This window comes from Diadema antillarum, unplaced genomic scaffold, assembly GCF_040938485.1.
Source record: "Diadema antillarum isolate AM-2024a unplaced genomic scaffold, OU_Dant_1.0 seq00001560_RagTag, whole genome shotgun sequence".
In the NCBI taxonomy this organism is placed as follows: domain Eukaryota; kingdom Metazoa; phylum Echinodermata; class Echinoidea; order Diadematoida; family Diadematidae; genus Diadema; species Diadema antillarum.
The window spans coordinates 146,112-162,267 of record NW_027272286.1 but is presented as its reverse complement, the minus strand read 5'-3'; the positions used below and the strand labels follow the sequence as shown (position 1 = coordinate 162,267).

The following is a 16,156-nucleotide window of genomic DNA, read 5'->3' as shown; positions in this document are numbered from 1 at the left end:
AAAGAAAAACAAATTGCGATGCCCCGAACGGAAATGATTACAAATAAAACCATCAAGCTGCGTTTTCTGTTCATCGTTCATATACATCCGTAAAATACATAAAAGATCCGACAGAGAAAGCTAACTGGACTTTGTTTGAAATTATTTTCAACAAAGGTAGAGCTGTCACTTCTCGAGGAAAACAAGAGAAACAAGGAAAAAACATCACTGAGGAGTCTATGTGCGCAAAAGTTCCACAACAGTTATTCGACAAGGAATTCCGCATTATGCGCTACAATAATGGATCCTTCATGCGGTCGTACGATGAGTCACTGCTACGTCCGATTCGCGACGATGGGCGTTGAGGGCGGAGCGACACCAGAACTCGATTTCGCTGCTCCTGACGACGTTGCGGCTTTCGCGTGCGCGGACGACGGCGGCGGCTGTAGCGGTGGCGGCGACGTGTTTTCTTGCGCACCGTGGGGGTCCTTCGATACGTCCTTCCGCTGCTGTGCCAGTGAGTCCGTTATCTTCTCTCCCAAGGGATCGCTTTTCCGCGGAACTTTCTCGGGTATGACGGAAGTATTTTTGTCCGTCAGTGTTCGCTTGGGTGCTTTGATAACGGGCTGGTAGACGCGGTACACCAGTGGCAAAGGTCCAACCTTGTGAAATGGAGGAAAATTGCGTAAAGGCATGATGTTGCGAGAAATCATTTATAAAATAAGTTCCTCGTGTATTTAGTAATAATGTGATAGTGAAAGGAAGATAACAAGTTATAAAACAAAAGTCATGCCTCTAATTTAACGCCAACGACTCCGCTTGCACCGAGATTGTTCTGAGAACCTTTGAGAACATGCAAATCAATAAACATGTAATTCAGGGCACCATTTCATAAGAAGTTGATATGATGGCAACTCTTGCTGGAATAACAATTATCATGGTAAAGACGTTTTTTTTTTTTTTTTTTCTACTATGGTAAGTTGTTGTTCCTACCAACAATTAGCATCCTAACATCTTTTATGAAATGGGACTCAAGATCTTATTAATCAACAGATTTCTTAATGACATATATGCGGCCACACATAGACTCATTTTTTTTCTTTTTAATTCGACACTATAATCTACCCCAGTGTACGATGCTTATCTATATCCAGGGATTAACGCTATCATTATTCTGTTTGATCACAACATTTACATCAATGTGCTGGTAGCACCATGAGTACCAATAATGGGGGAGGGGGGGGGGGGGGGGGGGGGGGGATATTTCGCCAAAATCATAAAAAAGGTCCTTGTTGGCCGCCAAAGGTGGTGCATTATTAAGCGACAGACGCCCTTATTGAGCCGGCAGTTTACAGGATAAAACATTGTTTGGCTTAATAGCGAGTAACAGTGATGCTCACTAACAACGAGTAACGGTGCAGAGTAATGTTACTACAAGGTCAAGTTGATTTTATTATAGATATAGTAAAACTAAACCCGCATAACAGTGTGTTTCATTGGAATCAGACATCACACAGCATGCCTAAGTTTCGGAATTTCACAGTTTCAGATTTTTTTTCACCAAAAACAGCCACCATTAAAAAATAATTTGAGGATTTATGTCCACCATTCGCTTGTAAAAGAATCTTTCATTTTTTTTTTACACAATTTCATTAAAATATCAATAACAATGTCATGAACATCGAAATTTGAGCGTTTTTTTCTTTTTTTCTGTGGTGAAGTTGTAACAATTTAACAATAACTTTGCAAAAGGGAAGAGATATGTTTGCGTAACTGGCAAATTAGAAATGCTTTCTCACTGCTCATATTTTCAGAACAAATCATGATTTATGGCGTGACAAAACTTATCTCCTTGACTTAGATTGCGTGTGAATGTCAGCGATGTCCATATTTTTGCAGAAAATATGTCAATTTTTAACATTCTATGAATTTCTTAGCTATTGTCCTAATTGATTTAATAAAAGTTATGTGGCTCTGTTTGATTTTACCCTCCCTATAATGGAGCCAACTAGAACAATGCGTGGTGTTTTCCTTTAAAGGAAACCAAAACCCAAAGAGCAATGTGGATTGAGTGAAAGCAGCAACATTAGTAAAACACATCAGTGAAAGTTTGAGGAAAATCGGACAATCGATGCAAAAGTTATGAATTTGGAACCGCTGGATGAGACTACTAGAGTTCATGACGTCATGTGTGGACAACAATATAGAGAAAGTATAAAGGGAATTCCACAAAAATCGTTTTTCATGAAAATTACACATTCCAACAATTTGATACTGACATACTATATTAAGGGTATTATTCCACCTGCTTTCTGAAAGCGGTTAGTCAAGTGCTCTTTCATTATATTGTGCTAGAAGAGTGAAATCCTGTTCAATATTCTTCATATTTTCTTTATAATAGTTGTCCACACATGATGTCATAAACTCAAGTAGTCTCCTCATCCAGCGGTTCCAACAGCAAAATGTTAAAAATTTATAACTTTTGCATCAATTGTTCGATTTTCCTCAAACTTTCACTGATGTGTTCAACAGTAAATGCTGCTGCTTTCACTCAATCCACATTTCTCTTTGAGGTTTGGTTTCCGTTAAGACACTCACTCTTCCCCATGTGTAGATGTACGCTACGTCCATGAGTGTGTAGTCGTCCGGTAGTAACTCGTCCTCGCTCCCTCTGTACATTACCTCGATCTGCGCAGTAAACAAGGAAATCGAATACGAAGTAGTCACAATAAAGCATTGAACGTGCGCGCATCGCTTCACCAGTCCGAATGCGCTTCTGCTTGGTATCTTTTGTTGTATTACTAGTACATCATATTTCACATTCGAAAACATTGAAATGGAATACAAAGTCTAATTTTTAGTTTACTTTGTTTGCATTTTCTCTGTTAGGAAACCATTTAAGCTTGCTGGTGCCTTTTCACATAATTCTTTCCGTCTCATGTTTTTTTTTTAAAGTAGATGTTTTTTTTTCTCACTACATTTATAGATCTATGGATAGATAGCTAGATAGAGAGGTAGACAAATATATATATAGATAGATAGATAGATAGATAGATAGATAGATAGATAGATGATAGATAGATGATATATAGATCGATAGATAGATAAATAGATAGATAAATAAATAAATAACAGTGCAGTGAAAGCCCCATAGCCTGTGAGCACGTCGAATGTGGAGGGACATGTTATCAAGCCGTCTGTCGGATATATATAATCATATTTTTTTTTGATTTTTTTTTAGCTACTAAAATCTTTGCACCTGATTTTATGAGAGCAAATCTGACGGAAAAATATCTGACAGAACGCTTGATAAGACGCCCCCCCCCCACCATCGCGGAAGTCTTTGGAGATTTTCTCTCTCGCCCCCATCTCCTCCTCCCCCCCCCCCCCCCCCCCTCTCTCTCTCTCTCTCTCTCTCTCTCTCTCGCTCTATCTATCTTTGCGTCGGTGTCTCTGTAACACAAAGGAAACAAACTGTTTTTGTTTTCACATGGCTATGGTAGGCCCAAGTGTGTAATGCCGTTATTGATCAGAGCGCGAGCAAAGGAGATGCGCCTTTGCCTTCGACCAAAGCGACACCTCCTCCGGCGACTATACTTCTCCGCAGAGGGCACATTTTGTGAAAGGGACTAAAGTTGGCAAAGTGACTGGAAACAAGACTAATGCGCAGAGAGTGTGCTCATTCATGCAAAGCATATTCCCTTTTGTCAAAGAGCGGTGGTGACTGTATTAAAGATGGTGAGTAAAATGTTCGATCCTCACGAAATAGACACTGCAATTGTTTCTGTGAGTCCAGCATAATATTGTTTGTCTTCTATCTTTTTTTTTCCTCTCTTTGTTTTTCTGTGTGTCCTCTATCCTTGTGTGTGTGTGTGTGTGTGTGTGTGTGTGTGTGTGTGTGTGTGTGTGTGTGTTCCTTTTCTCCTCTATTTACCTGATACGCCAGTGACAAGCCGAATTTATGCCTGATGAACTTCTTTATGTGGCCGATAGAGACAGCTGCGGGACAGCGCAAATACCGCTTATCAACAATCTGCGGAGGAAGACAAAACGAACAACGACTTCACAAAAGGTTCGGAAGAGTGCGGGAACTGAAGAATAGTTCTTTTCAGTAAAAAAGAAGACATGCCAGGCTCGGGATGTGCTATCGGAACGCGACGTCACGGTAACTGCATTGAGCCTTGACTTTTGGCGTAACGAACTTTATCAGAGCAAAAAAGAAACAATGCAGAATTTGGGAAGACTTTGTTTTTGACATACTGAATTGAGTCGGCTCTATTCAACAAAATAACATTGACGGAACCGCAGAAAACATACAAACCAATGCGCAAACCCTACAATGTTATAGTAAAAATCACACCATTATGAAGCAGGCAGAGAGATATAACAAATACCGGTATAAAGATGTTGATTACGACTATTGAATTAGCGAACACAAAAAGGACATTTGGCAGTTCTATACCATCATAACGCATACTCTTTTCTTCTGTAGTTTAAATCAGACACAATTATGAAACGCAATTACGAGAGAAACTGCAAATTCCTCAAGTCTTTACAGTAGTCCCGGTAGATCACAAGCGACTTTGTTTTTTAAAAATCCATTTGCTGAAGAGTTCAGACATTGAAAAGCTTGAAATGATATTGCAATACAAAGACAAAAATAAAAGGAAAGTAATGCGGTCGAAGTAAAAGCAATGACCAACTGGCTCATATCGTAAATCGACAATATATTGACAAAAATATGATTTTAACGTTTCGACTTGAAGAGAAAATGACATCATGAAATCATGAGTGCAACGACATTCAAAATGTATGCCTAACTAAGCGGAAATGGAGATGTCAAGTAGAACACTCACCTCGTCCGAGATTCCCTTTGCGTCGCCATTTGCTCTCGTTTTACCGTTAATGGGACCCTCTGTTGACCCGTTTGGTTTCCCTTTTAACCGCTCCTGCGCTTGGTTATCAGCTGCTTCGGTGTTGCCTCCGGCTTTCTTCTCTGTAGCTTTCGCTTCGGTGGCCTGACTCCGATTAGCGTGAACCTCCGCACCAACCGCGGCGTTCCCGCTAACGCTTCCACCTGACGCGGTACCCACCGCTGCGCGATCTGAAGCGATGGTCTTGTCCGCTGCCTGGCCGCCACTCTCCCCTCCGACGGGCTCTCCCCCACCGCCGCCGTCCGCAGTACTCCCGCTCTCGCTGCTGGTGTCGCTGCAGCTGCTACTGGCGCTACTGCTATTGCTGCTAGAAGACGCGGCGTCTCCGTTGCCGATGTGGCGGGCGAGCGCCGCAGTGGGCTTAGGTTTGGGGATGTGGATACTCTGGTGATAGTATTCAAGCGACAGGCTGAGGTGTTCGTCGTCGGTGTAAATGATGAGTTCCTGTTCGTCCATCTCGCCGCGCTCTTCCCGCGACACATTTGAAGACAGGCTAGTACCTGAAGACAGAGAGGAATAACACATTATTGTATTGACGACGATAATTACTAAACAATTTAGTAGACGAACCATTTCAATATGCGTTTATTTCATGATGATCAAAATAATATTTGTATATTATGTATATGTATAGCATGTTTGTGCAGATGTGTATTTCCGTTGTTTGTTATTTATTTCATGTACCTTTTTGTAGTTACTTTATTGTATTATCCGAATATGCCTTTTCACCTCCTTGTAGAGACGATTACTGTTACATTGTACTTTGTTCTGATTTTAGATAATTTTGGATATGGAAAATAAATGAAATACGTGAAATGAATAAATACATGAAAGAAAGAAAGAATACATGGATGAAGGATGAATGAATGAATGAATAGATGGACTATAAAAACAGTTATTCATCCGGGGATCTCCAGCTCAGATTTACTACGCATCGTTCTTCCAGGGAGCCCGATCATGACCATTATCACTCCAGCACTGTCAGGTCCAAATTCATACACGTGGGATGTGTGGGACACAGTGGGGTAGGCAAACGTCTGGTTCAAAAATGTTCTCGGCGGGCAAGACAGAAACCCTGGATCTACTGAACAAGAAGTCTACAGCCTTGCCATTAGTTTTATACGTGTACCTCATCGTTCCAACTGCCTTTGTGCCATAACCTCTCACATCACATAGCATATCAAAAGTTGAGGTAGGTGACATTAAATCCACGTCTGATTAAAGCTAACTTTTTTTTTTTAGTGCGCGTATGTGACGAATTTTCCCGAGGAAGAGGGTGTGATGGCTGCGATTCGACGCGACATTTGATCAGATTTTAGTACAAGATTTCAACAATCGTAATCAAACAAAAAGATAATGTTGAATTATTACGTAATACTGTTATAGGTTCAGAAAGTCATTTTGGAACTGGAATAGACAGTACAGATATATACACGCAGCTACCCGATTTGCGCCTTGGTTGTTTCTTGTCTTGCTGGTATGTAGGGCCTACAAAGAAAAAAAACACACACAAGCAAAACAGCAATACTTCCAGAACACCTATTGACACAAAACACTTACTGGCTTGTGGGTGCGTCTTGTAGAATTCTCGTCTCCTTTTCATTTCACCTGAAATAATAAAAACAAATATACGCCAACTCGTTTACAACTTTGCTGCAAAATTTACAGGATAAAGATGCACGCCAGCCTGCTCATATCACGCATGACTTACAGGTGTAGCGAATTCAGGAGATCTTACATGATATGTCTGTGTACAATATGATTTACTAATCATTCCTATGAAATTACGTATAGTGGGCTATTTTGCATAGAGGCACACAGTATATTCATTACAGAAAAGATTGTTACCAATATACAGAATTTCACGGGGCCAAAACAGTAGTCCCACACGCTAAAATTACTAATAATCACTAATTGTTACTAACAGATGGCAGTTACTAAATATCTGAAGGAAATCGAGTACATGAGATAATAATTGACGCCGCTGCCAACGTAAAGAAAAGAACCCGAGATGATAAAAACTTGCGGAACTCAAAAACAACATTGTCTTCTCGCAAGAAATCTCAACCGTACGACTGTACGTGGTCCCAGGTACGTTACGTATATAGAGGAGGTGGTACCGGAGGCGATGTGGGGAAGCGCGCCGGCGCCTCCCCACATCGCCTCCGGTACGCTGCGGCGATGCGTCGGCAGTGTTAAGCCCCGTTTTAACAGACTTTATACCGCGGCGACGTCGCGGCAACGTCGCGGCAACGTCCGGAAAACAAAATTCCTCGCCTCGGACAATAAAACAGCAGGAAATTACCAAAGTAAAAAGCAAAAGTTAACCGCGACAACGTCAGAGCAACAACCGTTTTAATAGACAGGATGAAAAAGAAAAAGAAAAAAAAAGATTGCCCGGACTCTGCCGCGGTAACTCTAGTTTGAAAGGCTCTGTCAAAACGGGGCTTCCGAATGTGAAATTCGCTGCCCCGACACCGTTGCTGCGCTTTTGAAATTGGAAGGTATTATTACTTTTCATGCAAAATCTGCATAAAGGAATAAAGCGCTCACTTAATTGTCTTCATAACTACGAGTTCAACAACTGGTTTTCTTAGGCTTGATTCAATGTCTGACTTTGATCCCAGCAGGGGCGCATTATTTTCGACGCTCAATGTTATTCGATTCTACCTGGAGCGTAAATCAAGGTTAGGATGCTATATTTTCAGTCAATTGGAGAGCTGAATGTTGGACTAACCTTTGAACATACTTGGAACTAATTTGTACACGAGGTTCTGTAGAGTCTTGTCGGACCTAAGCAGGAAGAGAGAAGATCGATATCACATAAACTGCGTATAATACTGACATCATACTCATCAACATTCTGCCAATCATACGAAAGCAGTAAAAGGTCATTTCCATTCTGTATGGGGGCATTTCAAGAAGTGTTTTGTCAGATATTTGCTCTGACAAACTGTTATAAGCTACTGAAATCCTAGCATCTGATTGGCTTAGAGCTTTGTTGGACAAATTAATTGTCGGACAAAACGTTTCATGAAATGCCTCCCCTCCCCCACCCCCAATCCGATCTCTCAAACAACATACCCGTCCGTTTTTCGACACCCGTGGCATGGATGATAAAAACATAGGGATTTTGAATATTATGAGACATGGAAAATAGCAATCTCTTGAGTTATACCACACTGATGACAATGTGAGCCGTCCTGGATTCTGAATGATTATCCGTTCTACAAGAAAGCACCCCCGGTGAATGTAACTGGTATTTAATCAAAATCTAACCACACGTTAAACGCGATTGCAATACAGTTGCTCTACCGGGAACCAATTTCATGCAGGTGGTTTCAATTGCAGTAGTGCAGTTGCCACAAGAAGTAGGTTCTCACAGAAGATTGGTTTCTGTTTTAACCCTTTCAGTGCCAGTGAATCGATATTGTGCACAAATTTCCACCCAAAAGCCCATGAGCATGTGATATAATATTATGGCACTGTTAAAGAGCCGGTAGAGTACGGATGCATGGGGTGACCTGATTGAATCGGTGTCAATTCGCTACCAATCGGGGTTTATTCGAAAACCACGAATAGCGCCCGTCAGCAAATCGGCATCGAAGCGAGCATCGGTAACGGTCGAATCCATTCGAGATTCTTCGGCCGTGTGTGTTCTTACAAAGGGGATAAGTGATAAAGCTATACACAATTCGTTACGAGGATTCTCGAACATATCCGAGCCGGCTTAGCCTTCCCACTCCATGATATCCCCATCCTATCGGGTCTTAAAACGTCATCTCTTGCGGAAATATCTTTTTTTCTCGGTGTGTGGTGTCAGTGGCATTTACAGAGACGGGGGTCCTGTGAAAGCTAGAACGATGAAAGTGCATAGATACCTGATGTTTAACAGCGGCCGAGTCTTGTGGACCTGTGTGTCGCACACGGGGCATTGTTTGCTGCCGATGTGGAAATACCTCACGATGCAACTCCGACAGACTGCAACCAGGGAGAAAAAGAAAAGCAAACACAAAAAACGTATATACGTATAATTATACAATCAGCCTCGCCCAAGTCGACCTCGCTTTGGTTGATAAATCGGCTTCAGTGCTTTACTTGCATCACGAACAAGTTTCATTATCATTAATGTTAATCAAACGTATTTTATAAGGTTTGTTTATAACAAGATATACAGTTTGTACTGTAATCACAGTTGGATGATAACCTAGTATTCTAATGAAGTTTTATAGAACATACATTTTGCATTTCAAGACTTATTTCGAGTTTTGTTATGTTCTTTCTTTGTATGAGTAAAATTCACTAGATAAGTGATTCTCGGTTTACAAAGCAGTCTTACCGCTCTTGTCATCTGTAACCACGTCTTAATGACGCGTCTGTGAAGAATATTTGAGAATTTTCTTTAGGAGACCTATACAATTGTCTTGCCTGTCACTGAACTGCAGTCTGATTTTTTTTTCTTTACTGATGGCTGCACTAAGGCTAACTTTTCGTTCTCTAACGTTTCTTTGACAGTTTCTATTGAGACTCTCAAGTGCGTGCCCCAGTTCTCCAATCTATCCTACTTTACCCCATGTAATTTCCCACTTCACACCGGAATGTCCCATATCACCCCACACTTAAGGCTTTGAAAAATCATATGCCACATAGAGTTACAGGAATTAGGAATACAATATCAAGCATCGTGTATGTATAAATCAAAATATGTAATAACACGAATATTTTGTGTTGTCGTTGTAATAATCAGCTGCGTGAGATGACTACCACAAACACATACGGAGTTACAAGCAAAACTATAACATCACTTATAATTATGCCGTTTCATTTAAACCATTTAAACAGTCCGTTCATATTATCAAATCTAATCTAAATTTCATGTGAAATACGTAATTGAGAATTATTTTTCCCCCTAAGTTTTCGAGTCCATAGAGGTTTTTTTTTTTCTTTTCACGTCTTAGACTATGAATTGAATTGAACTGAATTGAAACAATTTTGTTATTGTAGTTGAATTAATAAATGGAGTTCTTTCAATGTTGATGTTCCTTCTGATCATGCGCAAACTACCACCTGACACCATTAATTTTCATCACACTCACACGAATGGAGACACTCGATAATGGTGGTGGCATCGACGAGGTAGCCCTTGCACAGCGTACACGTCAAGTGACGGTTGAGATCGGTGATCTTCAGCCGCGTCTTCCGATGCATGGTGGCGGGGCTACAGGTGTGGGAAAGACAGATGTAGGTGGATACACAGAGATAGAAAGATAGATAGATAGATAGAAAGATAGATAGATAGACAGACAGACAGATAGGTAGATAGATAGATAGATAGATAGATAGATAGATAGATAGATAGATAGATATAGAGAGATAGACAGACAGATAGATAGATAGATAGATAGACAGAGACAGACAGGTAGGTAGATAGATAGATAGATAGATAGATAGATATAGAGAGATAGACAGGCAGATAGATAGATAGATAGACAGATAGATAGACAGACAGACAGATAGGTAGATAGATAGATAGATAGATAGATAGATATAGAGAGATAGACAGGCAGATAGATAGATAGATGGATAGATAGATATAGAGAGATAGACAGACAGACAGACAGACAGATAGATAGATAGATAGATATATATATAGAGATAGACAGACAGATAGATAGATAATAGAGATCGACAGACAGATGAATAAGGTACAGAAACAGACAAAAGACAGAAGAGGGAGAGAGAGAGAGACAAAACAGAATCTTATTACTACAAGGTTCAGTATATTAAGGTCATCATGTTTATTCACTACATCATTACTTTTCATTTCTTCGTGTCATTGCCACATTTTATAAAGAATTAAGTTCTTTCAAATGGGTTGTGTCGTTTTTATGATATCAATTTCAATTCTATAGTTCACTTCAATTTCATTTTTTTTCTCCTATTTCTCAAAAAATACTGATATTCCCCAAAAATATACAATTACAAAAGTTAAAAGTATACAAATTAGGTGAGACATTCACCTGAACGCACGACTGTCTTGATATGAAAATAAACGTGGTGGTATGTGTTGGTTATTATCTTGCAAAGCAGGAGAAATATGAAATATAACGGGAATTACATAAAAGCAAGCTTGTCAAGTCGTCTACAGAAATCGTCCTCAGATACAAGAAAACTGACATATCGTGCACCAATTTGTTCACACCTTTTGTTCATCAGCATACCGTTGATCAAGAATACGTCGGACAATTATATTGTCCAACATATATTGCAAAGATAAGAAAACGTGTGTTTTTACGATGGGTATATCTCACAATTCACAGGTACGTTATATTACGTTTGCAGATCCTTTTCATTTGACCGACGCACGCAATACTGTTGATCTTTTTATTTTCCTTATGATAGTTGTTCCTGGAGAAAAAGACGGAAAATGGTCATCCCCCCCCAAAAAAAAAAAAAAAAGGTGAAATGTTTGTACATAAACGCCATCAAACGACTGGACATCGAAATAATGCTGCCAGTTACGGCAGTCGCCAGGTGAGATGCCATAAACACTAGCGAAAGAGCATGATGTGAATCCGCGAACGACAAGAGGGCTTGCATTTATAACGGCACAGAATACCTTAGCAGTATCTCCAAACTTCCTCCGTGCGTGGTGACCTCAACCGAGCCTGAAGTACCGGAAGTCATTATGCCGCCGTAATGAATTGGATCCGACAAGCAGTATTCCCAAACCTGCGCCCATGAGCTCGCCGTCCCCGAGTTGTATTCAAAGTGACTGATTTCCTAATTGTTGGCGTGTATCCACGAACTACATGTACCAAACGTGCTACTGACTGTCAGTCTGGTCTTCGTATTCATCCGGTGCTGACGCAGTTTCACGCTCTACTGCCGGGACGTACGATTTTCTCTGTTTTTTGTTTTGTTTTTTTCCTTTTTGCTTTAATTCGGTTGTCTTGTTCATAATTAGTTTCACCCTCCCTGCCTGCTGCGAGCGTGACGTAGTAACTAAATCAGCGAACACGGTTCGTTAGAATTCAGCATCAAAATTATTCAAGACATTACCTACAGAAGCAAGATCCGTAACTTCAATTAGCGCATTCTCTAAAGCCGTTTCGCACTGTTGTTTTGTAAATCATTCACCATGATTATATCAATTTTTCCTATTTCGCAATGACCGTAACGATATACCGTCTCACTAAACTTGTCAGCCGCCGTTTACTATTCTTTTATCCATACTTCTACTCAGTGTTTATCTTTTCTCGCATTCTCCCAGTGTGTTTTTGTTCCTTATGATTACTTACATGTTTTCATTTGTACTCATATTGATTGTATGACTCTTGTATTATTATTTTTTTTTGTTAAATAAAACCATTCCACGGCTTTTTATGTACCGTATCACGATGACCGTGGGTAAATAAATATGCTCAAGCTGACACTCACACTCAGATCAATTCTCCACTCTTCTGTTCATGTCTTCATTTTCTAAAACTTCATTTCCAGATAGGACCGTTTCATCCCGCACCGAGTTCAGAAAGACAGCACTCTACATTAATTGGATATTGTGATACCAGTTCTAAAAAGGTCATGTCACTGTGTGCAGTTAAACACGGCCTTTGTGCAAACGGTTTGTTACCTCCATACAGCAACGCACGACAGACCATGCGTATAGATATTCCATTAAGAACATGAACAACACTCCTATATCGTTTAATCATGTGACTGTGGTTAAGGAGCAAAACAGAATTAATGTTTGTCAAAAGAGTCGTTTGTAAGCAAACAATCACAAGAGAGACGGCTGTAAGTCCCACCCGAAAGAAGAGTTAGTGAGTGTAGGAGTGCTACATGATTCTGGACACATGCAAATATACAGAACGAGTCTCGCAGACTTGAAGTCCTGAGGCATAGAGGTGCACTGATTTATCCTGAGGCTGTTTGTCCTCAGCAAAAATTTCCTACAAAGAATATTATTCACTTAAAGCATGTTCAAATCAACTAGGAGAACCAATAGAAATAATAGGAATGGAAGAGGTCAACGAAAAGTATAAGAACTTAATCCACAAAATAACCAATGAAAACATGTACAGGAAGAAAATGGCAACTAGCTGGGGGATTACCTATTTAAACACTGAATACTGGACACAAGAATCAAATGCGGGGATGCAATGAATGAACACAATCTGAATAGGAAAGGAATCTAGAGAAGAGGTCAATGAGAATGGGTGACAAACTAAAAGTCTACACAAACCGAACCGAACCATATATCAACCTTGGACTTGAAAGAAGGCAAACTGGACAAGTTCACCTTAATAGTGCTGAGTATACGTGGATTGAGTGAATGCGGCAATGTTTAGTAGAACACATCAGTGAAAGTTTGAGGAAAATCGGACAATCCTTTCAAATGTTTTGAATTTTTAAAGTTTTAGTGCCGCCATCGTTGGATGAGAAGACTACTACAGTGCTGTGAGATGTCACACGCGTAGAACGAAAAAAATATAAATATATAATGTAAAATATTATGATAGGTTTAACTGATGGCGTGCAAAGGTATACTTATCACATGACACCAGGAATGTAAAAAAAACACACAAAAAAACCTACAAAATGTAATTAAATTGTTTAAAAATGATTTTGGCACACAAAAAGGGAAACAATATCAAGTTTACTTTTTTTTTCTTTCAAAAAGATGTTAACCCGTCATCCACACGCGGACTTTCGACATCCTGCCCTTCTAATAATACTCGCAAACCACAACTTCACTTGTGTGCAGTCTGTGGCCTGTAGTACTCAGTATTACATTTCTTCACATTAGATTGCGGTTAGATTAACCAACTTTGATATAAGGTTTGATCATCGAAAGCGGGCTAAATATAGTCACGAGTTAACCTGCGAGTGCCAGGTATAAGTAGGTTACGCTGTTCTCCAGGAGAGTATAGAAAACATCGTCCATGAAAATAAACGACATTTATTAGAATAGAGTCATTGAATTCGGATCAGACACAGAGTTATATTGGTGACATGATTGTGACCATTGTATAGTAAAAAAAAATATTTGTTATGACTTAATTGCTCTGACACACGAAATAATATAAACCGATTGTTTTTCCTCTATTCTATCTAATCTCCCCCTTTTGACCTCCATCCATCTACCTCAACGTCACTCCCTCTATCTCTATCAATATCAGCCACTTTATCTCTCTCAATATCTATCTCTCTACAGCTCACTCAAATCTCTCTCTCTCAATATCTCTCTTCTATTTCTCTCAACATCTCACTGTATATATATCTCTCAATATCTCTCACTTTATCTCTCTCCCTATCTTTCTATAGATCTCTTAACATCTCTCTCTCGGTATCTCTCTTCTATCTCTCTCAATATCTTTCAATTATCTCTCTCTATCTCTGCTTGATACAGGACCCTGAAAGGACCGTAGTACCATTAACCCATCAATTTCTGAGGGAATTTGTTGCAAAATATTCATCTTGTCATCATTAAACTGACATTCTGAATTTCACTGCTTGCAGTGGAGGATTAAAGGAACCGCATGGTTCAATTTATCAAATCTGCAACAACAAAAAATCACACAGAATCTCACAAATATATCATCGAAAACAGATGTATATGCGCCCCGATATGCGCTCAATACAAATCAAAGAAAACGTCGAAGTTAATTTCCTCTGCAATCATTCTTTTAGAACGATACAAACTCATGCTGTTATTTCCTCCCGTAAATCTGAAGGTCTTTCTTGTTTCTGCACATAATCAGACGAAACGCCTATAGAAACTTTACACATCCTTATCAGTCGAATGTCGGGTTCTCCCGCCATCAATCAAGTTACTGTCTTGAATTACTGCTGCACATTACCATTCCTCGTGATGCCTGTATTGTTTTGCAAGGCTACACCAAAAACTATGAGGCTATAAATACCAAACATCATTTATTCTATATTTCCAAGTTGAGATCATTTCGACGTAATGATGGAAAGTCAACTGAAGTCAATTATGTGAATTATAATGGTATACGAAAGCAACGTTTACGCTCACGCAAATACAGGCATACCGGGTGTTTGTCCACATCTGTGCGGAAGAGCGAGGCTTGAATCTCCACGAACACCAGTCCACCGCGCCGCGGAATCCCATTCATTCACCTAGAATGCTTTATAGGATGGGGAAATCCCCTTAGTCACGTGTAGTTACCACACAAAGCTGACCGAATCCGCGCGCAACAGACTGTCGATCATATTCAATACACATGTACCAGGGAGGGATCTCTCTTCCGCCTCCCTGCATGTACTGAGTTCTAGCATGATATCGAGTGCAGTTCCAGGAACTTGATGTGTCATAGAAGATGACAACTTTCCAATGTAGTTAGATCGCCAAATGTACTCCGATTAGCAGCTGGAAAATACGATGATGATTGCCAATGGCATGGTAATGGTGTAGATTTATTCGTTGCGTAAAAACGAGATGGTCATCAAAGACATGTAAATCGATGCAAATATGCTTTAACGAAGAACTCGCATTCCCTTCTTTGTATCACATGGCGCGTGTCTGCTCATGCGCAAAGCTGCAGATATTATGACCTCGCCTATCTGTTTGAACTTCCCTGCCAATATTTGCATTTGATGACACTCCCGCCCGTTGATCAAGCCGTCTGATAGAGCCATCATCCAATGGATGTCGGTTTTACAAGCAATATGAGGAACGTGATAGTAGCATTATGCCCTATAAGTCGGTGGATATTCGACACGCGATAGGAGCAAACTATATGCACAGCAAGTCAGCGATCACAGTATACCTGTGAGGAAACGGAAATATCATGCGACACCTAGACGTTAGAGCTCAGAAGTGAAATGTACACTGCGGGCAAGGACGCTAAATGTGTAATCTATAATATCCGCATTCAGAGTGATACCGCATATCTATATTAGTCCTTCTAGCGTTGTTGTTCTTACCGTTGTTCTTGATAAGTCTGGCGTGCATGCGTAATTATAGAAGTGATTCCATTAAAGGCAATCGAAGTATTGAGTTCAAGTGGTGTTTGCACGTGCGGACGAACGCATGCGACATCCATGTTACAATCCAACATCGGAATAAGCCGAGAGTTGGTCTCTTTCCAGCTCCCTCAATGTCCCTGAAATAAGCACTAATTACCACACCTGATGTTTGAGCGCGAGCACGCGTACGTGTATATCGAACTTCCTTTTTGCTATAATACAACCAGCGACGTGAGACCAAGGAGGTT

General features: G+C 40.2%; 1 protein-coding gene across 1 annotated transcript; it reads right to left on the bottom strand.

The window, feature by feature from the left end:
• Positions 1–314: 314 nt before the first annotated feature.
• LOC139710761 (uncharacterized) lies at positions 315–14,980 on the bottom strand. Its single transcript, XM_071622679.1, has 9 exons — positions 14,972–14,980; positions 10,010–10,131; positions 8,795–8,894; positions 7,651–7,706; positions 6,474–6,521; positions 4,836–5,413; positions 3,914–4,012; positions 2,578–2,667; positions 315–641 (listed from the first exon to the last, which is right to left on the bottom strand). The coding sequence occupies exons 2-9, from the start codon at positions 10,119–10,121 to the stop codon at positions 315–317; spliced, it is 1,410 nt and encodes a 469-aa protein (XP_071478780.1). The 5' UTR covers positions 10,122–10,131; positions 14,972–14,980.
• Between the last annotated feature and the right edge of the window lie 1,176 nt (positions 14,981–16,156).

Bases quoted from the DNA above. Each gene is read 5' to 3' on its own strand.
- LOC139710761 (XM_071622679.1), bottom strand. From the start codon at position 10,121: ATGCATCGGAAGACGCGGCTGAAGATCACCGATCTCAACCGTCACTTG. The intron at 4,013-4,835 runs GTGAGTGTTCTA...CTTCCTCCGCAG, and splicing joins CAAAGGGAATCTCGGACGAG to ATTGTTGATAAGCGGTATTT. The intron at 642-2,577 runs GTGAGTGTCTTA...CCATTTCACAAG, and splicing joins ACATCTACACATGGGGAAGA to GTTGGACCTTTGCCACTGGT.